The 23,583-nt window shown below is 54.0% G+C and overlaps 1 protein-coding gene across 1 annotated transcript; it reads left to right on the top strand.

Annotated features, from left to right (window-relative positions):
- Positions 1-158: 158 nt before the first annotated feature.
- CSRP1 (cysteine and glycine rich protein 1) lies at positions 159-23,091 on the top strand. Its single transcript, XM_025855154.2, has 6 exons — positions 159-274; positions 11,209-11,327; positions 16,634-16,802; positions 17,712-17,841; positions 21,243-21,336; positions 21,819-23,091. Exons 2-6 carry the CDS (start codon positions 11,216-11,218, stop codon positions 21,893-21,895), a joined length of 582 nt encoding a protein of 193 aa, XP_025710939.1. The 5' UTR covers positions 159-274; positions 11,209-11,215; the 3' UTR covers positions 21,896-23,091.
- Positions 23,092-23,583: the final 492 nt, after the last annotated feature.

Genomic DNA, 23,583 nt, shown 5'->3' with positions numbered 1-23,583 from the left:
CAGTGGGTCCACATGGGCCCACAGTGGGTCCGCCGGGGCAGAGCCGGCGTCTCCTGCCCACGCGTCTGGCCGCCCCGGGTCTGGGGGGGCAGCGCCGCGGGGCTTCGCGCCATGACATCAGCCCTGGTGTGGTGCAGTGTGCAAAGCCCACTGGTTGGCGTGGCCCGGGACACGCCTTCCCCGGAGCGGAACAAAACGGGGCGCGGGCCGGGCGCACCCAGTCGCCGCTTCCGAGAGCGTTCCCGCCCGCGCGCGCCGCTCAGCCAGCTGCCAGGTGAGTGCGCCCGGGGGGGAGCACGGAGGGGCCCCGGGGCCGCGCGTGCCCGGCCCCTCCGTGCGCCCCCCGGCCCGGCGCGGCACCCCCGCGGCGCCTGCCCGATTTCCCCGGCCGCCCGGCACGGCTGGGGCGCTGCGGGGCGCTGGAAGGAAAAGCGGTGCGGCCAGGCGGCCGTCCCGGGCCGCGGGAGTGGGACAGGCGGCCGCACTTAGCCCGAGCAGCGCTCCCGGCTCGGGGCGTCCTGGCACAAAGGGCTCCTGCGTGCGCCTGACCCGGGGTGACCCGGCTCCCCCACCGCCTGCAGGTCTGGCAGCAGAACAATCCGCGATTCTGCGTGCCACTGACGCTCATTGTACGCAGGGGGATGAGGGCATCCGTGCCACCCCCTCCCTCACCCTCCTGCTCTGGGAGGAGAATGTGCCCGCGGGTGGGGTGGGGAAACATCTGGCTTCAGGGCCCAGCCTGGGGCCTCTGTGCTCTGAGCTCAGGTGTCAGTTTTCACTCTTCCTCGAGAACCAGATGGAACATTTCACCTGCCCCCACCCCCAAGTCTTGGTGCTAGGTGGGGACGATTATGCCCCCCGCCCCCGTCAGTGTTTGGTGGCCTCAGTCTTTGAAGGCTGGGGAGCAAGAAAGGAGCTGGTGTTGGGCAAATTTAAAGTAAGTGGCAATAGGTTACCCCCCGAACTACCTCTGAGGCAGATGTCGTATCCACTCACACAGGCCGGGGAGTATCCTGCAGGCTCTTGGTCCCTGTGCTGTTGTGAGCTAACCAGGACCTGGGTCTAGGCTGGGGGCAGGAGCCTGGGCTTGGCCCCTCCCTAGCGTCCTGGGCTCCAGCCACCCACCCCCCTGCTCCATGGTGGTGAATGAACCAGCAGGGCCTTCCCTCCCTGGGAGGGCTCTGCATTGGGATCCAGTTGCAGTGGCACCGAGGAGATCCCCTGGGCACCGGTAGAAAGCGTGTCATGAAGAGGCAGCCAGGCATCTCCATAAGAGATTGCTTGGAAGGCAGACTGGCTCAGTCTTGACAGTTGGATCTGCCACTGAATAGACTGGTGACCTTGGACAAGTGAAGTAACTTCTCAGTGCTCAGTTTCCTTTGGGGATGGTGCTTTGGGGATGTATTGCAGAGGGACATGAAACACAGCAGCGCTCAATGACTTCTCTTTTGTCCTCCCCCTTCCCTCCCAGAAGCTGAGGAGGCTGCACGTGCTGGCCGTGTCTCAGGCATCTCCGAGTGCAGGTTCTGGGGTTTGGGGACAGGGGTGCTGAGCTCCCCTAGTTCTCGCTCAATAGGTGCCTCCTGATTCTCTAGCCAGGCTCTGACTCAGGAGCCCAGGGTCATCTCCTTCAAGAGAGATGGTGCTCAGCCCTCGACTGCTCTCAGGCAGTTGTCATCCCATCATTGCTGAGGGCAGCCTTGCACGGCTCACAGCTTCCCAGGGAATGACCCTTTGCCTCAGAGAGGATATCCGGGGTGGGGACAGTTAGACCAGGAAGGAAGTTTATCCTGCAGAGGGTGTGGTGTGGGCTGCACGAGGGGGAAGGGGACACTGCCCAGTACGGAGGGTCTTGGGGGGACGGGATGCAGGGGAGAAGCTCAAGAACAGGCCCACCCGCTCTGCAGTGGAGCTGCTAATAAAGTGTGGAAAACGGGTGCCACAGCCTTTGGCCTCTGGTCTGCCCCAGTGCCTTTCTTCCTGGCCCGGGTGTTTCCTTTTTGAATTGTAAACATCTGCCTCGGGAGCCCAGCAGTCCAGCCTGGGAGTGTAGCGTTGACGCGTGGAGGGTGGTCAGCAAACATTTGGTGAATGAAAGGGGTAGATACAGGCTTTTAGCTGAGTGGCCCTACTGGACACTCATAAACCTTGCAAATAGTTTTTCCCTGTGAGTAGTACTGAGAACCAGGTGAGGGGGGAAAAAAGAGTTTTTATCGATTGTGGATCTCCTGATGGGGAGAGGAAACTGGGAAGGCTTTTGTGACAGACTGCCAAAGTTTTAAATATTCATGGAAACCCAGCTTATGGTGAAAAGTGGGTTTGCTTGAGGACTGAAGAGTCCTGCATTAAACATTTTGAGGTGCCAGTGAGGTCTTCTAAACAAAGAGTTGCCAGGGAGAACAAAAGGACCTTTTCTCCAAGTCAACCATCTGCCCTTACTTGGGCATATTGGCAAATATCTAGAGAGTCACAAAACTGAACAGTAAGTGTTAGAGTTGGCCTTCCCTTAAGGTAATCATAAGCAGATACTGCACTTACCATGCACCAGAGATGGGCCTGAGTCCTTCACGTGTATCATCTAGAACAATCTAATGCTCCCCATTGTACAGATGAAGAAACTGAAGCTCAGGGTGACAAGGAACTTGCCCAGTAGCGCAACTGGTTAGTCATGGAGGCTCCATTCAAACATAGGCAAACTCCTTCCAAACCCATGCTCAGTGATTGTGTTATTATTTTTCTTTGCTCCTGTACCTTTCCGATTTCTATATCAGTTAGTAAGGAACTATCTGCCATTTATGAAATACACTTTACAAAGTGCTTTGCTGTGGCTTATAAAGTACTTAAGGAAGATACAGCTTTGCTCTTGTGAACGTGGACAGAGGCAGGGTTAGAACTCGTGACCTCTAGGTCTCCACTCTGCTACATGGCCAGGGAGGAGAGACACCCCTGGATGTTAGGTCCCAGATCCTAGTGGGTAGGCTTCCACCAGGTCTGATGCGTGCTTGAATTTCCAGGTCAGGTTTGCAGGAAAGAAAAGAAGCCTGGAAAAGAGACTGCTTGAGAAAAACACACACACACACACACACACACACACACACACACACACACACACTCAGCAGCTAGCTGTGGGTAGGGAGGATGGGGAGGGGGGTGCTGGGTACTAGAGGCTTTGCCTTTGGTTTCCAGTTGTTAGGAATTTCTCTGGTAATGACGTGGCTGGACTACGCAGCTCCTCAGGAATTTGTCTGACGTCGGCATTGAGTAATTCCCATGTATGGTAAAGTGTGTAAATACGGAGGCAGTTAGCATTTCCAGACTCTGGCATTTCCAGTGCTTCCCCAGGGCCAGAAGGCAGCGTCTGCCTCCTCAGTAGTGACAAAGGAGGAAGGAATAGAAGGTTTGCAGGCTGGAGCATAGGCTCAGCCCCGACCAGGCAAGCAGACCCTCCCTCTCCAGTGTGCCGGGGTTCTTTATGCGGGGATTGCGGTGGCGTGGGGATGGAGCTTCCTGTGAAGTCAGCTGCAGACAACCTGTTTGTATGAGGTCTAAGTGCTAATTTGGTTTTACTTTTTAAAAATCAATCCAGGAACCATCAGTCAGACCTTTCAGCATGGGACCACAAGTTGTTACCACTCTACATTGACATCACTCCAGAAAAAAACCAAAGAAACTTGATCTGTTGAGTAGCCTGTGAGGCCTTATTATACTATAGGATTTCTTGTACTAGTCTTGAAATATTTTTTAAAAAATCATAGACCCTCCTGCTCTTCTACCTTGGTTGACCTTCAGATGTCTGAACTCCCAAGGGTGGAGAGCTCTGCGGGGAAAGGCATTACAAGACAAGCAGGAGGGGCATAGCACTGTACTTGTCAGCTCACAATCACGCGAGGGCCATGGACATGGATGTGGAAAGAGAACACTCCTGCCACAGAGAGAGGGCTGAGCTTGAGTGACAGTCAAGTTCTGGGGTACCGTGGGGCCTGGAGTGATCATAGCGCAAAGATGCCGCTTAGCCGTGCCATGGGCAGGGTTGTGAAGGAATCATGTAGTGGGCTGTGGGAAGCTGGTGACAAATTGGCATTTCTTTATTGACCATCAATCCCTCTCTCAGTGACCATTACTTTCAGGGGAAGTCTATTTTCTGGGTTTTCAGGTGTCACCTCTAAGACATGGGTTCTGAACCCTGATCAGCAGGGCCCCCCCTTCCCTCTCTCTCCTTGGCTGCTCTCTTAATGTGGGGGCGTGGAGGAAGAGGCTGAGTTGCAGGGTTGGATGGGATGACAGCTGTCCTGTGTACCTGGCTCAGGTAATGTAAGCAGTGCATTTCTAAGTCGACAAACACCTGACAGGTCTCTACCAGACCAAGTGGGTGGGGACCTGAGCTCTGGGCCCAGAAGTCGCTTTTTGACCCTAAGGAATAGGAGTTTTTGGAATGGGAGAGTTGGGATTTTTCCACTGCAGAAATAAAGACAAGGAATGGTTTGTCAAATCAGTGGTTTGACGAGGCTTTCCTTCGGGCACTTGTGGCCAGTTGTTAAGGATTATACGTCTCTGAAATGGTTCCTTCGGCTTGAAACATGATCACACTGAACCCATCACCTCATCCTGACTTCCATGACATTTGTGCACATGAGGGCCTGTGCATTTCTCTCCTGCTATGTGAGCGGCCATCTTGAGTCCCTCTTCTCAAGATTGAGATCTGGATACAGTTCTTTTTTTAAAAGATTTTATCTATTTATTTGACAGAGAGAGACGCAGCGAGAACAGGAACACAAGCAGGGGGAGTGGGAGAGGGAGAAGCAGGCTTCCCGCGGAGCAGGGAGCCCGAAGCGGGACTCGATCCCAGGAACCTGGGATCATGACCTGAGCCGAAGGCAGACGCTTAACCGACTGAGCCACCCAGGTGCCCAGGATCCTGACATTTTAGGTAAATAGCTGACCAGATGTTTCTAGCCATTCAGCAGAAAATTCAAGCCCTATTCTCTTTTGAGATTAGCAACATGGTGAAGTAGGCCAAATCAGAACACAGACCTCAATTGCCAATGGGAATGTAACTCTCTGAAACCCACCAGGTGGAGAATATGATTACAGAAGATAGCAATGCTTCTTGAACACCAAGAGCAATACACAAAAGAACTTGATATAAAGACACAAGCCTCTGCTTGCCTCTCAAGTTGCCAGGGGAGGGGGGTGGCAGGGACTAAAGCCCAAAGAAGGGCAAGTCGCTTGTCTCGTTTGCTGGGCTGACAGATGAGTCAGGAATTCGTGGTCCCTGTTTGGCATGTTATTCCTCAAGCCTTGTGCCTTCCAGATGTGGACTAGCTGGGAAGGATGGTCAACATCTGGCCCCACAGCTGGTGAGAAGCTTGCCTGGGCCAGCCCTGTCAGTGGTGATCAGCAGATCTGGCCTGGCACCGTGCTGTCACTTCCATACATTCTCATTGCCTCCTCAGAGTGGGGATCTGAGGGAACCAGTGTATAGGCCAACTTAGAGACTAGCAGACTGAAGCTCAGAGAAGAAGGGACATTGCCCAAGATCATTCAGCCAGGAATGGATGACTCCAGACCCACTTTCCTCACCACTGAACACTCCCACCTGAACTCGGACCTGGGGAACTTTCCTCCTCAGAGTCTCCCATGGGGTGTCGGACAGTCAGAACTTGAGATGAAGCCAGGTGTCCCTCTAAGTACTCCAGAAACTCTGAGAAATGGGTTTCCTTTTAAGGCAATCAGCCTCCTGATAGATAGCTAGAATGTGGCTGTTAGAAAGAAGGGGCTGAGCAGGAGGTCGGGGGTGGGGTGAAGAGCGCTCCCTGCCCCTTGTAGGGAAGGAGGTGGCCGGGGCTCCCTCCAGCTGAGACTCTTCCCCACAGGCAGGTCCCCTGGAGGGGTCCTCTTGTGGGCAGAGGGGATGCGGGGGCCCATCCACAGGGGCAGCCTGGGACCCTTCCAGTCAGTGAACAGTCACTGTTTTTTATCCCAAGGTGCTGGAGCCCTTGTTCCTTCACTGGGTTCCTGAGAGGAGACCCCCAACGTCATGGCCAGGCTCGAAGGATGGCACAGCCCAGAGGCATCCCAGGCAGATTTTCCTCACTGGCAGGTCCTTGGGTTTCACCCATTCTCCGCCCATGTTCCCGTTTCCCTGGGGCCCTGCTGGATGTGGGCCCCTGACGTGGAGCCAGGGAGAACAAGGAGAGGCCTGTGTGGAGCTGTGGGTCTCCCCCAGGGGGAGAAGGGCTTTGTATCTGGGAACAAAACACTGCTTGGAACTGGCTCCCAACCACATGGTTAGGGGAACTTTCCTCCCTTAGGGGTATTCCTAGGGGCACGGAGTGTGTCCCTACTAGTTCAGGGGGTTGGAAAGGGAGGAGAGAGCCAAGCATTGGTGTCTTCTATGCCTACTGTGTGCTGGCGCTCTTATATAGGATGGGGCGACAGACTGACAGTTGGGGTGACAGAGGGCCCAGAGGTGGCTAAACCCTCATCGGAATCCAGTTCTGTTCTTCTCTGAGCCTTGTTTTCCTTATCTGTAGGGTGGGCGTATATTCCCCATCTCCAGGTGGGAAGAAAGGGATGATGTCCATAACCTGGTGCATAGCAGACGTACCGTCGATGGTAGTCTGTCGGTTGGGGTTCCTTGGCTGCAGGAGTCCCGGAGGTGATGCCTAGTCACCTCCTCAGAGGCAGAAGAGAACCTGTGGTGGCTCTAGATGAACACGCCTGTTTTTCCAGAAGCTTCCCAAACAGAGCTCCCCTCATACGTCACTGCCTGTCCTTGAAGCCGCCACCGCAGGGGAATGGGATGGCCATGGTGGGCCCCTAGAGCTGGGCATGGGAGCGCATCCCCTGAGTCACTCAGTGGAGGGTGGCTGGGGTTCTGCTACACGAAGGGGGGCAAGGGTTGATGCTGAGGCCGACGGCAATACACGTCACTCTTCTCACCGCACTGCCCTGCCCATCGTAGGGTTGCAGCCCTGAGCTCTTGCTCTACAAGGCAGCTGGCCCCTGGAATCTTCGGGGCAGAGTGGAGTGAGGGAATGAATGGTGGGATCGGGGATCTGGGAGCTCAGGCCCTGTGGGGGTTATCTGAGGAGGGCAGAGAGAAGTCACACGCCCATAGAGAAACCCTACCTGTGGGGGGCGTCGGTGATGTGCCTAAGCCTGAGGAGCTGAGGTCGGCGCAGAACCTGCAGAGCGGAAAACTGGCCTTGCACAGTGGTCCGTGGCCCGTCTAGACCCATGTGGAATAGGATGATGGGCCCCAGCCTCAGCCGTCCGCCTCCTCGCAGCCTCTCCCAGCTCTGAGCACAGGCACTGACTGAGCACTCCCGGCATGCCAGAGCATGAGCTCCGGGCATTCTGGGAGCGAACACAGCGATTCAATCACCAACCCCGCTGATGGGTGAGGCATGGTAACAGGAGACAGGGGGAAAAGGAAACTGTGCAGGCGAGAATCTCAAGGTGAGGGGTGTGGTTACCCTCAGGTAGCCAGCCGGAGGCATTGATGGTTTTTGAGCAGGGGTGCCCTCCACAAAAAAGATCTAGCAGCCCCTAGTGGGGATGGAAGAGGAAGGAGATTCCAGAAGCAGCATGACCATAACTGCTGTCTCTCTGGGGATGCATTCAATTGTAAAGTAACAGGCTTAAACCCATAGAGGGAATTTGTTGGTTTGTTTAACTGGAAAATTCAGAGATAGATTGACCTTTAGGTTTGGCTGAATTTGGTGGCTTAATGATGCATTGCAGACTCCGTTTCTTTTGTCTCTCAGCTCTGTCTTCCCTGCTGTCAGCTTCATCCCAGAACTGCCTGTCTCCCTTGGGACAACAATCTCAGAGCCCTCTCCTCACTGGGGGAAGAGGGACTTGTTTCCAGGAAGTTCTCTCAAAGGATCGGGATGCTTTTTCTTCCAGAGCCCCTAGAACTGCCTCCTCCTGTCTTACTGGTCTGAAATATATAGCTGGCCCATCTTTGAGCCAATAACCTTGGCTGCTTAGGTTAGGTCCAGGCCATGTGCCATGACTGAAAATCAGGTAGTTGCCAAGAAACAGGTGTATATGGCGTGGGATGGGCTGCATGAGGGAGAGGTGAGGAGGCTGGGGTACGGTGGGGGGAAGAAGAATGGAGAGGAGAGAGTCTAAAGGGCTCAGCACTGGTTTTGGGGGTGAGTGGGTGAAAGGGAACTCACAGTAGGGTGCAGCTACGGAAGGGGGAAGAGCCCCTCGACAATCTCAGGAGTGGAGTAATTCCTTTGTGATGGAGAGAATGGCTGTGGTACCATGAGCAAAAATGGAAAAGCTGAGAAAAAGAATAAGTTTGAGAAAAGGCAATGAGTTCAGGTCCATCACGTTGAATCTGAGGTACTTGTGGACCATCCAGGTGGAGATGCTCACTGAAATTAGATGTGTGAGCGGGAGAGGCCAAGGCCAGAGGGGTACGGAAGTTCTTGACAGAAGGGGGCCAAGGTGGGACCCAAGGGAACCCCAGCTTTTCAGATATGGGAGGCAAAGCAGAGGGAGTGAAAATGTGCCTGACAAAACCTTGCTGAAAATCCCCGTGATCGTTGTGATATTCAAGCCCCAGTGACCGTGATGAGGCAGCACCACCCACACCACTTCCCCCCACGTTAAACCCTGCTTGTCAGGCTGAACACATTGACTGTGCACCTCTGCTGGGTCCTAGGCTCTGCTGAGATGCTCCGACATAGAGAACTTGGCCCTGGCTATGGTTTTCAGTATGAGAGCATCCATCATTCTTTCCTCAACTACTTCCTGATCGCCTATAGGAACACCTGTATGCCAGGTGCTGAGCAGGGTGTGGGGACTACATTGTGAACATGACCTAGACTTTCTTCTTGAGCTGAGGCCTGTGTCCACAGTCAGATGGGAAGCTCTCCAGCAGTGGAAACCATGTCTCCCTCTGTCCTTGACATTGATTCTAGCTGCTACCACCAGGAAGTTGGGTTCTGGATAACACATCCCTGTTTTCAACATTTCCTGATACAGAAAACTGGTGAGTTTTCTCCTTAGGCTCCCTTGCGTCCTGAGGCAACAGCCCCCTCTGGCACGGTCCCCCTTCATTTCCAGCACCCTGCATCATCCTATACTCACCACATCCTGAGCTACCTCATCCCCCGTCTTGTACCCACGGTCGCCTGTACCTTGCACAGGACCCCACCCTCCGTGAATTCTGTCATCTGCCTCCTCCAGTAACATGTGTGTTGAACGGAGGAGTGAAATGGGAGGAGAGACGCTGACCCCATCAGCCTGAGGGGATCTTTGTTCTCCAAGTTTCCATGGCGGGTACCTGCTGTGCCGGTCTCTGGTGCATCAGTGCCAACCTGGAGCACGGCCTCTCCTGCAGTCTTGGGCTCCTGCGTTAATAATAATTAGTGAATGCAGGGGTGCCTGGGTGACTCGGTCGGTTAAGCATCTGCCTTAAGCTCAGGTCATGATCCCAGGGTCCTGGGATCAAGTCCTGCATTGGGCTCCCTGCTCCGCGGGGAGTCTGCTTCTCCTTCCGCCCCTCCCCCTTCTCGTTCTCTCTCTCTCACTCACTCTTTCAAATAAGTAAATAAAATCTTAAAAAAATACATAGATAAGATTTTTAAAAATAATAATTAGTGAACGCTAACTATAGGCCAGGCACTGTACCATGCCTTTGACGTGCCAGACCTCATTTTATCCCCAGAAAAAAATCTGTGAAATAGCTTTTGTTTTTATCCTCATTTTACAGATGCAGAAATCAAGGTTTAGAAAGACAACTCCCTTGCCCAAGGCACACAGAGCCAGTGAGTGGGGTTCAGAATTGGACCCAACCTGTCTGGTATCAAGACCTCAACTCAGAACCAATACCTAGAGCATCTCAAAGTTGGTCTCAGGCTGCCAGCTTTGGACTCACCTGAGGTGCTTATTAAAAATCCAGATTCCTGGGACACCTGGGTGACTTAGTCGGTTAAGCGTCTGCCTTCAGCTCAGGTCATGATCCCAGGGTCCTGGGATGCAACCCCGAGTGGGACCGAGCCCCGCATCAGGCTCCCTGTTCAGCGGAGAGTCTGCTTCTCCTTCTACCCCTGCCCACTGCTCCCCCTGCTTGAGCTCTTTCTGTCAAATTGATAAATAAAATCTTAAAAAAATATCTAGATTCCTGTACTTCCCCTGGGGTCTGGGGTGGCACTGGTCAATCTGATTTTGCAGAAGCCCCCCTGCACTCCCAAGTTTTGTTTTAAAGATTTTATCTATTTATTTGAGAGAGAGAGAATGAGCAGTGGGGAGGGGTAGAGAGAGAGAGAGAGAGAGAGAGAGAAGCAGACTCCCTACTGAGCAGGAAGCCTGATGCCAGGATGGATCCTAGCACCTGGAGATCATGACCTGAGCCAAAGGCAGATGCTTCACAGACTGAGCCACCCAGGCGCCCCGTGCACTCCCGATTCTAATAGGCTCTAAGGCTGGAGAACTGTGCCCTGTGTGCCTACCCCTTCCCCGCCCACCCCCCCCCCCGGCTTAAAAAAATTTCTGGTGAGCTGTATCTTACATATAAAGGAGCATATAATACCTTCATGTATAGTTCAAAGAATAATTGTAAAGTGAGCCCCCATGGGACAACCACCCAAGTTAAGAAAAAATATTGTCAGCGCCTTAGCAGCCCCTCTGGAGACCCCCACACAGCTCTGGGCCTTTCCCTGTCTCACAGGTAACAGGTCTAAGATAATAGTTTGTGATCATCTTCCCTTGCTTTTTCTTTATAACTTTTCCACCTGTGGGTTCATCCCTCGACAATATGAATTTTGTCTGTGAACCTCCCACAGATGATTTGTGTTTTGTGAATTCTAGTGTATCTGCTCTTTTGGCTCAAACAGACCTTGGTGAGATTCACCCCTGTTGATGCATGTAGCAGAGGGTTCAATGTCTTGCTTCCACAGCCTCCTTTGGAGAGCTGGTATCTTATGCTTATTTAGAGTGCCTGGCCCCGGGTTGAAAATACAGCAGTGGCTCAGTGACTGTCTGTTGCTGGCACTGGGCCAGGAAGCCCCCGAGTGGCAGTCTGAGAAGGACGTGGAGAACCATCAGGAGGAAGTGCCCAGCCAGGACTGGGGGCCCCCACAGGTGCCCTGCTGCCTCTTGCCATCCTCGGTCTGCCGGTGGCTCTTGCGTCACGGGCAATCTGGGTCTCCGGCTCCCCGTAAAACTAATTCCCCTGTCTGGGTCCAGTTTCAGGATGCCGAACTGGGGAGGAGGCAAGAAATGTGGGGTGTGCCAGAAGACGGTGTACTTCGCGGAAGAGGTTCAGTGCGAAGGCAGTAGCTTCCATAAATCCTGCTTCCTGTGCAGTGAGTATGCACCCCGGGCCCTGCTGCTGTTGCCGTGGGGACGGGGACAGGGCCTGTCCCCACAGGCTGGGCCTGTCAAAACCACAGGGGACGGGCCCCATGGGACGTAAACAGCTTGACATTTGGCTGGAGCACAGCTGGGGAGGGAAACACTTTTACAGGCCTCTTTGTTCCGCTCAGAAGCTGCTTTCTAAGGGGAGGAACTGGCTAGAGCTGGTGGGGGCGGCAGCCGCTCTGGAGCAGGGAGCCAAGCTTCCAGACTTGCTTAGGGAAACTTTCCACTCTGCTTTCTCTTTCTCTCCCTGCCACAATGCCATCATTTAAGAGGAAACCACTTTGGGCCCAAAGTTTTACCCAAATTTGGACCCAAATGATCCCTTGTTAAAAGGTGAGAGAGGCTGCAACTTTATGGGGACACTGAGCCTGGAAGAAGAGCTGGGTTCTCCCTTCTTCAGCCCCTCTGATGTGACCAGGCCAGCCTGGTCACTTCCCTCACCTCCCATTTTGCTCCAACAGCCTGGGATAAGAGGTCGATGAGCAAACAGATCTTTGACATCCACCCCCAGTAACCTGGAGCTGGCTCGAATCACAAGCCCGGGTGAGCAGGAAACCGGGCAACAGACAGCAAGCAGTTGGGAGCCGTCAAGTGGCTCCAGGAGTCCTTGACCCCAACGGTGTTTTCAGAGCACCCAGGAAGCGGTGCCTCGAGGAGGCGCCCCTCCCCCCATTTCTAAATGATTTGGTTCACTGTGATCAGAACAGAGGGTCCTGGTCAGAGGAAGAGGAGTTTTCTGTGAGGGCAGACAGAGCCGGAGGCTGGGGAATGTCTTAGTTAAGTCCTGGGTTTCTGGAGCCAGTCGGGCAGGGTTTGAATCTGAGTTCAGTTTTGGTTATCTGTGTGCTGATGAGCAAGTTACTCAGTTTCTCCCTAGTTGAGTTTTCTCACGATTACAGGGGAGCTAATAATACTTACCTCATGGGGTTGTTGTGAGAACGAACAGAAAGAAGCTTGGAAAACAAAGTACTTAACGCAACTGTGAATGTTCGATAAATGATAGACACTGCCCTGGACACACACAGGCACGCACACACAGGCACGCGCATGAGCACACACAGGCACGCACACGCACACACAGGCACGCGCGTATGCACGCACACGCACACAGGCACACGCATGAGCACACACATGCACACACAGGCACGCACACACGTGCTGCTGAGGGAGCTGCAGACAACATGGTGTGGTGACATAAAGGAGACCTCATAGCCCATCTGAGAGATCCAGGAAAGGAGGTCCCATCCATCCCGTATCACATGAAGTAAAGTTGGGAGTGTCCGTGGCCACTTTGTTCCCAGGTGATTTGTGATCCAGAGTAGGAACCAGATGGACCAAGGGCCACCTGGTCACTGGATGTTCACCAGATCTCTTCCGGGCCACCCAGCTGGGAGGCACCCAGCACAGGGCAGCAGGGGCCCTCCCCGCACCCTGCACAGCCAGCTGGAGTGGCCACCCAAGGGCTGCATCTGATGAACAGGAGTAAATGAGCCCCAGTGGGGCCTTGTTGGCCTGTAGCCCACAGAGGAGGCCGCAAACAGCAGCTTCTTGTTATCAGCAGTTTACTGCGCTTAGGAATTTTCAAGCCGTTTATTTTTTCAGAGGGTTCAGCATTGGCAGGAAGAGGGTCTGGGCTGCTGGGGTCCATAGGGCTTCTGTCTTTGCTCTCACATGTTGCTTAATCACTACAAGAGGCCAACTGAGAGGCCTCGGTCCTGCTCGTGGAGGAGTAGCTGTTGGTGGCAGTTGGGGGAAAGCAGGAATTCAGGGGGTGGCATAGGAAGAAGGGAGCAGGCCTGGGGCAGGGTGTGAAGGGGTGTGGAGGATTAGAAACAGCTGTGGAAAGTCAGGCTGGGGACCAGGCTGGGAGGGGGTGTTATGAAAGTAACAGCATAGGGAGCAGTCTCGTGTCGCCCTGGGGTCTCCAGGCCAGCCTTCTGGGTATCCGAGCTCAGAGAGCTCCCGGCAACCAGGTGTCTCCACAGCTTGCCGATTCCTGGTGCCAGAACAGCACTGAGCACACAGCAGGTTGTTGATGATTTGTTTATCGATGGAAGGAGCATCGCTTCTCTCTTTCAGAGAAGTGGGTGATAAGTGTCCAGCTTGAATTCAAGAATTTAGAACGACACTGAGAATCAAAGGACGTTCCTTCTAAGTTTCTTCTGAAGGCGCTTTCCTTCCTAAGGCTCACAGAGTATGGGCCAAGGTGGCATTAGGGCCATAGTCCCTTTGCTGTCTGGGCCTCTGACCATTCGGGTCCTTGGCTCTGGCTTCTAGTCAGTGTGGCACCTACATTCCCTTTCCTGAGGGCCTGAGACAGACAGGTGGAAGACAGGAGGATGTAACAGAGTCAGGGAGAATGGCCTCTGCCCTGGGCTTGGCCTTTGACCTGGAAGCAGGAACAGAGAGGGCCTGAAGTCTACTCCGGTGGCCTCAGTAGGGGTGGCCAGTTCCTGCTAGCAGGCAGGGTAGCTCAGCTCTGCAGTTGGGGGCCCACCCTGAGGCTGCATGCCTTTCTCTGAACTGTAGCCAACTCCCTACTGGGCAGGTCAGGTTGAACAGCCAGCCCTGTGGAAAACTACACCTGGTCTGGCCTAATGGTGGTTGACTGATGAAATTGCACTGTTTTCCAGAACCCCAGTGCACAGGGGAAGCTCAGAGAAGCCCTGCATGCCCTCTGACACCAGAATCTCCTCACCCACAGGCTGAAGTTTGTTGTCAGTTTTCACCCTCTTGGTCCCACAGGCTTGGCCTCCTGAAAGGGACCTTAGGCAGTCAGAAAACAACCAGGTCTGGAAATCAGGCTTGGTTCTGACCTGGCCCTGCTTCAGCTAATTCTGTGAGCTTGAACTTCTTTGTGGGCCTTGGTTTTCCTTCCAGAGAGAATCCCTCTCTGTTTTGTGGTGGGGTGAGGGGGCCTCTGACCTCTCACCTGGGACTGCCTCTTGCGCATATTTCAAAATAGCATCAGAAGACCTCACTGAGCCTGTGGCATCTGGAAGGACATTTTTCCAACAAATGCATAACTAACCATACCTAAGTCTTTTTTTTTTTTTATCTTAACATTATTTGGTAGAAATTTATTTAGGCCTTCATTCAAAATTCCCCTCAGTTGAGTTTTTGGTAGAGCCTCCAGGTGACCAGACTATATTGCCTGGATGGAGGTAGAAGGGTGGAGGGCCTGGGTAAGGTGTTGAAGGTGGGCCATGGTGGGCAGGAGGGCCAGGGGGAGAAAAAGCAGGGCAGAAACTGGCAGGGTGGTCTTCACACCAGATCTGGAAGTCAGGGCTCCGTTGGCACTGCAGGGAGCCGCCTGGACGTTAATGACTGGTAGGCCCTGCTGTCTCCTCTGGGCTGAGCTCTTGGGTCTCCTGCATGCAAGATCATTCAAAAGAGCCCTCTGTTTCCCCAACTGTTCTTGTCTCTGCTTTCTGCCTTCCCTCTGGTTTTGGAATTCTCAGTTCAACTTGGGTCTTACAGGAAGCAATTCCAGGCCAACTCCTGACTCCCCGCCCTAGAAGGGAATGTTGGAGCCCTTTGGCTTGTTGTTCCCTCTCCCTCCTTGCCAGGAGTTAAACCCCAGGGGAGGTGGTGGGAAGTTCCATATTTGGGCTGCCCAGAACACTGGAATGGGGTGAGGATCTCAAGGGGAGGACTAGAGGGCCCTTATTTAGTCTGAAGTCTGCAACCTGGGGCTCAGGGTAAGACAGGAGCTGGCAGAGGGCCAGACCCATTAAAGGCAAGAGGACTGCAAGTTGCGCGGAGCTGAGCTGAGAGCCGGCTCAGGGGGAGGTGAGAGGCGCGGCTCCTCTAGTGGTTTCTGGAAGGCTCCCTCTTCAGAAGGACGTGTTTGAGTCTATGGTCCAGTTGGGCGCACCCAATCTCCATAGTGAAGGTATCACAGAACCAAACTGGGACTGTAGGTTAAGACCTAAGCAGATAGGGTGAGGATGAACCTCTTGAGAGAAGTAGGTGGGGGTTGGGAGCATATGATCTCTTGAGGCCTGGGCCTGTTCTTCCTCCTCCCTTGTGTCCCCATGATAGGAACTTTACATGATACTAATAAGAGTAGCCAACATTTATTATGCACCTACTGTGTACAGGGTATTGGGCTAAGTACTTTACATGTAAGATCTTATTCAGTTCTCCCCGCCACCTTTTGGGGTAGATATTATTGTCTGCATTTACAAAAGGAGACCCGGCTGGCTCCGTTGGTAGAGCATGCAACTCTTGATCTTGGGGTTGTGAGTTCGAGCTCCATGTTGGGTGTAGAGATTACTTAAAAAAAAAAAAATTAAAGACAAACAAACAAAACCCCCGAAAAGAACCAAGTGGAGAGATGGAGGCTAGAAAGGGAAAATAACCTGCCCATCACACAGAAGTCACATAGCTGGAAAGAAAGAGAGTTGAGATTTGATTTTGGGCAGTCTGACTGCCATGACCCCAGGCTCCGACCATCTCACTCTGGATGGCTGGGCACAGCGCCCCCCCTCCCCGCCCCGACAGGCACAGGAAGGTATATCGAACTCACAGGATTTCTGAAGCTCATCCAATTCCAATTGGTGATACCCTAGGAATCAGGAGTTCTTCCGAGTCTGACCTCAGGTCTTCCTAAGACAAGCTGGTTCCTGAGATCAGAACCTCCAGATACTGTTGTGATTAGCATATCCTGCATCTCACTTCAAGGCCCACCATGCTGGGTACTTAGTAAACAAGAAACTTTTCTTTTCTTCGGGGTGCATCACTTCACCTGCGGCCCCAGCCCCCACAGGCACGCATGGATTGTTTCTTCAGGAGTCCATTGCTGGAGGCAGGAAAACCCGGACTGTCTTCCTTTCTTTTTTCTTCTTTCCTGTTGGGATACATTGTCAGGAGCAGAGCGAAGGCCCTCAGCAGGTTTCCTGTGGCTTGGGGTCAGCCTAGGCTGTGGCCTTGGATGATCCCTGGGGTGCACCACAGCCTGGCGAGGGCTGAGGGTGAAGAGGACGGAGGAAGGCACACGTGGGCTCCTGCGAGAGGTGGCTCAGCTGACCGGCATTCCTAGAATGAGGCCACGAAAATCCCCTCCCTCCCTGCTCCCAGCTCCTTGGCCATCTGACTTCCATTTCCACGCTGCTCCTGGAAGATCAGGATATTCTCTCTCAGAGTGCCGGGAGAGCTTCAGCGGCGGGGTGGGTGGGTGGCGGAGGTGTTGCAGTGAGCAAGGGGCTCCCCCCCACTGCCAGCTCACCATGCTCCCTTCCCTCCCCAGTGGTCTGCAAGAAGAATCTGGACAGCACCACCGTGGCCGTGCACGGCGAGGAGATCTACTGCAAGTCCTGTTACGGCAAGAAGTACGGGCCCAAAGGCTATGGCTACGGGCAGGGTGCAGGCACGCTGAGCACCGACAAGGGGGAGTCTCTGGGCATCAAGCATGAGGAGTGAGTACAAGAGTCTCGCCACCCCCTTCCTTGAGGTCTCCCCTCCCACCCCCGTGTCGCACACATTTGCAACCACTTCTGGTTCAGCCGTGGAAGGTTCAGAAAGCCATTGATCTCCAAGGAAGTCCTGGAGCCACCCACTGGGGGTCAGGCCAGTGAGAGTTCCTGAGGGTCCAGCGGGAAATAAAGCAGGCGAGGCTCCTCCCTGTGTGAAGAGTGCAGCCTATATTTACAGAGGGGTTAGAGTGTGGAGGGGCGCCAAGAATTACTTGGTCCAATGTCCTCTTTTCTCAGATGAGAAACCCCAGCCCAGGCTCAGTGGCCTGGCCGGGGGTCCCACGGGCGCAGAGCTGGGCTCAGAAGTAGCAACACCGCCCCAACTGCCTCTTTCTCTCACCATCTCTCACCCCTGCACTAAGGGGCAGCCATCTCCCTTCCTTGGAAATGTGGCAGGGTTTCACTGGCACCCACTGACCTCTGACCTGTTGAAACAGTGGCTATTGGCAGTCTGCCTGGCCAGCATCTTGACCTTGAGGGGAATGTACAGAAATGACAGATGAGTGAGCACATTTTAGCCAAGGTCATTGCCCCAGAGGGAATGATTTGTCAGCAGATTTCTCCTGGAAAGAATCTAATAGGCAGGCTGCAGGAATGGGGAACAGAGGAGGGCAATTCTTAGCAAATGAGCTGCTCCCTGATGCCCGTGTTTTAACTCAGTGGTGGAGGGCAGTAGGATGCTTCGGTGAAAACAGCATTGTGCTGAGCCTGGGTCTGTCCATCTGTAAAATGGAAGAGCACCCTGGAGGTCCTGGTTGGGAGAGCCGCCCCCTACTGGTGTGAGATGAAGGTGGGGTCATGCCCACACGGGGCCAGCCCTACTTGTCTCACTGCACGTCCTTGCCCACACAGGGCCCCTGGCCATAGGCCCACCACCAACCCCAATGCCTCCAAGTTTGCACAGAAGATTGGCGGATCCGAGCGCTGCCCCCGATGCGGCCAGGCAGTCTATGCGGCTGAGAAGGTGATTGGTGCCGGGAAGGTAAGGTGGCTTCTGGGGAGATGGGCTGGGGAGACGCCTTCTTAAAATGTGGGTTCTAGAACTTTGTAAGTCAGTCCTGGATCTGATCAAGGGAGCGTGAGCACTGGGCTTTAACTCCCTCCCTTCTAGGGAAGGAATAACCCTTTGTCCCTGTGTGTTGCTTGTCCCTGTGCCTTCCAGTCTGCAAGGATTGAGGAAGGCACACATAGGCTCCAGGGAGAGGTGGCTTGGCCAGCATTCTTATTCATGAGGATAACAGGCCCACCACTGATGAAACTGATTATTAAATGCTTATGTGCAATTTATAGGGAGTTGTAAAGATCAATCTGATGCATTTCAAAGGAGCTACAAGCCCCCTAAAAGTATATGCAAAATTTTGTGGGAACATGTCTCTTTCTGGGAAGAAGATCCACAATTTTCATCAGATTTTCAAAAGGATTTGTGATCCCCAAAATGTTAAGAGCCACTGGAAAACCCACATACATTCCATATTGTAAGACCTGGATTCTGGGAAAAACATGTACATCCATGTACCCCCAGGGCAGAGATTTTCAAGGTTCAGGGCTGATCAGAGCCTCCTGGGACACTTTTGCAAACTATTTCTGACTGCCATGTATGCCTTCCCCTGTGGACCCCCAACCCCAGAGCACAATAAGAAGCACTGTAACAAGCCCCCGTCCCAGTGAGACAATCCCACCTCCCAGAGAGGCTGCAGTGGAGAAGAGGCAGGAGAACTGGTAATCCACCAGACTAGTGGTCAGAGAATCATGGAAGAGGCATCCTCAGTCTATGGCCAGAGAGGCCCAGATGGAGGAGAGACTCGGCCAAGGTCACATAGCAAGCGTCTGGAACAGCTGAGCCAAGAGCCTGTCTGTAGCTCTTCTGGCTTTGGGGTCTTGGCTTTCAAGTCTTTTCCATCTTGAGGAAGGGGCCCAGGACCAATGGATGGGGAACTGACACTTAGGCCACATCATCTAGACCATAGCAGGCTCCAACCTTGACAGTCACGGTTGGAGATAGGTATTATTATCCCCATTTTACAGGTGAAGAAGCTGAGTGTCAGAGGCATTAAGTTAATTTGCCCAGATCTTCCAGCAAGGCAGTGGCTGGACTAGGAGTCAAGCCCAGGTCCCTCTAACTCGGAAGCTCGTGCTGTTACCACTGTTAACTCTGCTTTGGGCCACTTAACCTCTTTGAACCCATTTCCACAGCTGTCATGAATCCTGGCACCATGATTAAGACCTTGGACCCTAGGGGCGCCTGGGTGGCTCAGTCAGTGAGGCGTCCGGCTCTTGGTTTCAGCTCAGGTCATGGTTTAGGAATCGTGGGATCAGCCTGCTTTGGTCCCCATGGTCAGTGGGCAGTCTGGTTGGGATTCTCTCTCTCTCTCCCTCTGCCCCTTCCCCTGCTCACACTCTGTCTCAAATACAAAAAATCTTCAAAATGACTGTAAAAAAAAAAAAAAAAGACCTTGGACCCTAGACAACCCTTAGTTTTGCCACTTATTAGTTGTGTAACTTGGGGCAAATTGTTTAACCTTTCTAAGCCTCCATCTGCATCTGTAAAGCGAAGCAAATGACAGTCACATCATACTAAGTTGTTTTGCAGAATAAAGGAGATACTGCACATGGGGCGCCCAGCACAGCCCCCAGTGCAGCGCCCAGGGTGTGCTCAGGACACGTTGGCCATTGCTGTTACTGTTGGTGCTATTGTTACTGTTATTGTGTACTTTGGGGGATTGTTGTGAGGTCAAAATGAAGATCCTTGCCATGGATTAAATGATATGAAAACGGGAGATATTAATCTTATTATGCAGTTGGTATCTTTTTCTGCTCATAGTGTCTCACTAGGAGATTCGAAAGTTATAAAAAATAGCTAAGAATCACTATGTTCATTACCCAGACAGGGTCTAAGTAAAGGCTGTAACTTCTGCGGGGTGGGGATAAGAGAATTTTATGTTCAAGCAGAAAAGGTTGGGAGAAGCTCCCACCTCTCTTTGGCCTTGGCCAGGAAAGAAATATCGAGGAACAGGGGTACTTTTGGGTGCTGAATGAGTGAGCAAAGGGATCCAGCTTATTTGGAGGGTGGGCAAGGCAACGTGAGGGGTGGGTGGTGGTCCGCATGCGCTTCAGCCCGGCTCGCTCGCGCCTGGAGAGCTGGTGTAGCAAACCCTGCTCCCCAGAGGAGAAGGCGAAGGCTGGGAGGCTGCTGAGGTGCTGGGAGGGCCTGCCTATCTCAGCTTTCTGGACTTTGCTGTCCGCTGTCCCCGAGGCCTGGGAGGAGGAGCCAGCGTGCATAGGTCAGGCAGCCAGGAAATCTGAGGGGATCCAGCTTCCTTTCTCATTCTCCAGCCCAGGCTGTGCTGAGGGACTCTCTTTGACCTTAAAAGGCCTTGTTTGGTCCTGCCCGCTTGCTGCCTGCCCCTGGCTTTCCCGGGTTTGCAGAGCTGTCTATACGTCAGGGGCCTAGCGTGCTCAGCTGTTGCTAACGGCAGCAGGGTGCTGAGAGGTCCTCGCGTCTGTGCTGGCTCCCATCACCGTGTGCAAACCTAGGCCCTCCTCTTCCCTGGCAGGCTCTTAGCAGGTTCCTCTTAGACCCACAAAGAGACTTCTGTGGCCCCTGGAGAAGCCGCACTCCTCAGGCCTTGCCCTGCTGAGTTCAGTGCACTTCACAGACCCCTTCTCCTTCCAGAGTAATACTCGATACGATTGGCTCTGGGCCTCCTCTGGGCCAGGCCTGTGCCAGGCACGTCACATTGCTCACGCTGTCTAATCCTCTCAGCCACTGAGCCAGGGAGATACCACCAGCCCCCTGTCCAAGAGGGAATGGTTTCCAGGCAAACAAGGAGCCCAGTGCTAGAACTTCAGGGCCCAGGCTGGCTCAGACGAATCCCAGTTGCAGTAGCCTGCACTGTGGCTGGGCACCAACCGTGTGTGGATATGCAGTTCTCACGACCGTTCTGCAGGGTGGGCGGGGGGGGGGTTTCCCGGAGGAGGAAAGAACAGAGGCTGTGCAGCTAGTAGGTGGCAGTTCCAGGACGAGCCTGAAGCCCATGCCCACACCGCTGATCCCCAGGCAGGATGGGTCTGGAGAAGGCTTGTGCATACCTGTGGGGGAAACAGCTACCCACCCCCTCACCTGCCCTTTGTGGTGCAGCTGGTGCCACTCACCACCCAGCCATTGCAACACTTCCTTGAAGATGACGTGAGGTCGCGTGTGGTCCGTGGCCTGCTTCGGCCACTGCCTGGCCCCATGGGCCACGTCCTCCCAGCAGGACCAGCTGAGCAGACTTCGGGAGCGTCTTGAACACTTCCACTGTCATTATGTCAAGGGGAATGGGGCTGTGGAGTAGGGGACACCCTCGTCCCTGGAGGCAACATTAACTTTCCTTCCCTGCACAGTCCTGGCATAAGTCCTGTTTCCGGTGTGCCAAGTGTGGCAAAGGCCTTGAGTCCACCACCCTGGCTGACAAGGATGGCGAGATTTACTGCAAAGGTGGGTGGTTTCACTTCTAATGCAAGGGTCGAGAGGTCTGAGGGGGTAGGGGGCTAACCAGTTATGCCCTTGCTAAACGTAAACCCAGTTCCTGGCCTTGGGGTCAATTCCGGAGCTTCTAGTGTGACCCTTCACTTTACAGATGAGGAGACAAGCCCGGAAGGAAAAGTGACTTGGCCAGAATCATATGGCAGATACGGGCAGGATGGGGCCAGGACCTGGCTTCCTAACTCCTAGTCGGATGCCCTGACAGCAGATAGTGCTTCTCCTATAATTTCAGCAGTAGGGGAAATGGCCATAATGTGGAGCCAAGAACTTCCTCACTACCAGGGCTCGGGGTGCTACAGAGATGAGGGGCGCTGGGTGGATTTTGCTGCTCTGGAGGCCTGACCAGGTGCCCAGGGTGGAGGATCTTTGGTGGGAGGGCTGGGAGGTGTGGCCTGGGGGAAGAGGAGCCAGGCTTACCCCTTCTCTCTCGGCAGGATGCTACGCGAAAAACTTCGGACCCAAGGGCTTTGGCTTTGGGCAAGGAGCTGGGGCTTTGGTCCACTCTGAGTGAGGCTGCTGCCATCCACCTCACGCTGCTCACTCCTGTGCTTTTCATCGCCATTCCCTTCCCAGCAGCCTTGGCGACCTCCAGGATCCCTCCTCCCTCTCTCAGCCCTGCCACACATCACTAATGACTTGAACTTGGGTGTCTGGCTCCCTCTGGTTTGGAGTCTGCCTGAGATCCCACTCCTCTACGGGGCTCCCTCTTCCTGGGACCTGACACCATCACCAGCAGGAGACCTCAGTGTTTTAGTGCAGGTGGGACTGGGCCCTTCTCCCCACACCCCACCCCACAGTCCTCTGTTCTCAGCCTGTTAGGCTGAGTGTCCGTCATCAACCTGCCAAGATCCCTGAGCCCACATCTCGGATCCCAGAGGAACAGGAGGCCCAGGGGAGGGGGAAGCAGGAACAAGATGGGGCAGAGGAAGCTGGTGGTTCATTGGATTCTCCTCTGTGGGTAAGAGGGTGGGCTTCTTGGTGTCCCTCGGAATAGGCCTGGGGAGTTCCAGCTCGGGAATTCACTGTGGATGCAGAAGGGCATACAGACAGGGTCATGGACTATAGGAGCTACTTGCTTCTCTAGGCCTCTTGCCTCTGAGGCTCTGGGGACCCGGTGTCCTCCCCCTGGGGGTGAGGAAAAGAACTCAGCTCTGAGGAACCGAAGTCAGGATGTGGTCTGACCTCCCCAGGCATCTAGTTCCTTGTTTGGCAGAGGCCCGGATGAAACACCTCCCAAAACACACACTTTCATTTATCAGTGGCCCAAATCTGAGGGTAAATAGCTCCGCCCCGAACCCGGGTCCCGAGGCTGTGGTGATAGCTCCTCCCTGTCCCAGCACAGACCAGGCCGGTGCCCTGTTCCCACCACTCCTGCTCGACCCTCAGATGTGGAGGGAGGCACACACAGCTTCAGGCTTCATCTGGACATCCCTTCCCTATGTGCCCAGTCCTCAGGACCTGCCTGCCCACTCGGGGCCTTGCCCCTGCCACCCCACCCTTCTCCAGGGACCCTTCTCTGGCCTCTTCACCCCCCATCCCTTGCAGGCCCCAGGTCAGGAGCAGCAGGAGGAAGGGGAGGGGCTGGGTCTCGCTGCTCCCAGTGACTGAAAGGACAACACTATATGGAGGAGTCACGTGGAGGGGCTGCAGGCCCGAGCTGTGTTCAAGCTGACTTCTCATCTGGTCAATAAAGCTCTTAGAACAGAACTCTGGCGTCCTGATCCCGTGTCTGTGAAGTATGGCGAACCACAGGGCTGGGAGGGATCATTCATTGGAGCCATCAAATTAGCAGGAGGTTAGGTGGAAGTAAATATGGTTTGTTCCTGTTTTTCTAAGGGCTGCTTACTTTCTAGTATCTGTTCTAACTGAACCACACTGCCCGGAATGACCCGACCAGCCCAGTCCTGCTGCCTTGCCCTGTCTGGCAACCCCCACTCCTACATCTGGGTGTGAAAACTGTGTGGGCTTTGGCATTTGAGGGGCTCAGCAAGGCCCCAAAGCTGTGCTCAGAACTTCCTCCAGCTTGGAAAACCCCAGAGCGGGAGGGGAACTCAGCCAGAGGAACTCTCATGTCACATCCAGAAAGTTTACTTCTGCCCGGGAGGGATGGCATGGAGGAAAGCTCAGCATGCTGCGAGGTCCAGGCCCTGTCTTAGTCTATTCTGGCTGCTGTAACAAAATACCATAGACTGGGTGGCT

Source organism: Callorhinus ursinus, unplaced genomic scaffold, assembly GCF_003265705.2.
Source record: "Callorhinus ursinus isolate GAN/ISIS: 27379988/994484 unplaced genomic scaffold, GSC_fseal_2.0 scaffold57, whole genome shotgun sequence".
NCBI lineage: Eukaryota > Metazoa > Chordata > Mammalia > Carnivora > Otariidae > Callorhinus > Callorhinus ursinus.
The sequence above is the reverse complement of the archived record's forward strand: the minus strand, read 5'-3'. Positions and strand labels throughout refer to the sequence as shown.

Excerpts from the sequence above, each read along its gene's own strand:
- CSRP1 (XM_025855154.2), top strand. The coding sequence starts at position 11,216 with ATGCCGAACTGGGGAGGAGGCAAGAAATGTGGGGTGTGCCAGAAGACG. Across the intron at positions 17,842-21,242 it reads AGGTGATTGGTGCCGGGAAG|TCCTGGCATAAGTCCTGTTT; the intron begins GTAAGGTGGCTT and ends TTCCCTGCACAG. Across the intron at positions 21,337-21,818 it reads TGGCGAGATTTACTGCAAAG|GATGCTACGCGAAAAACTTC; the intron begins GTGGGTGGTTTC and ends CTCTCTCGGCAG.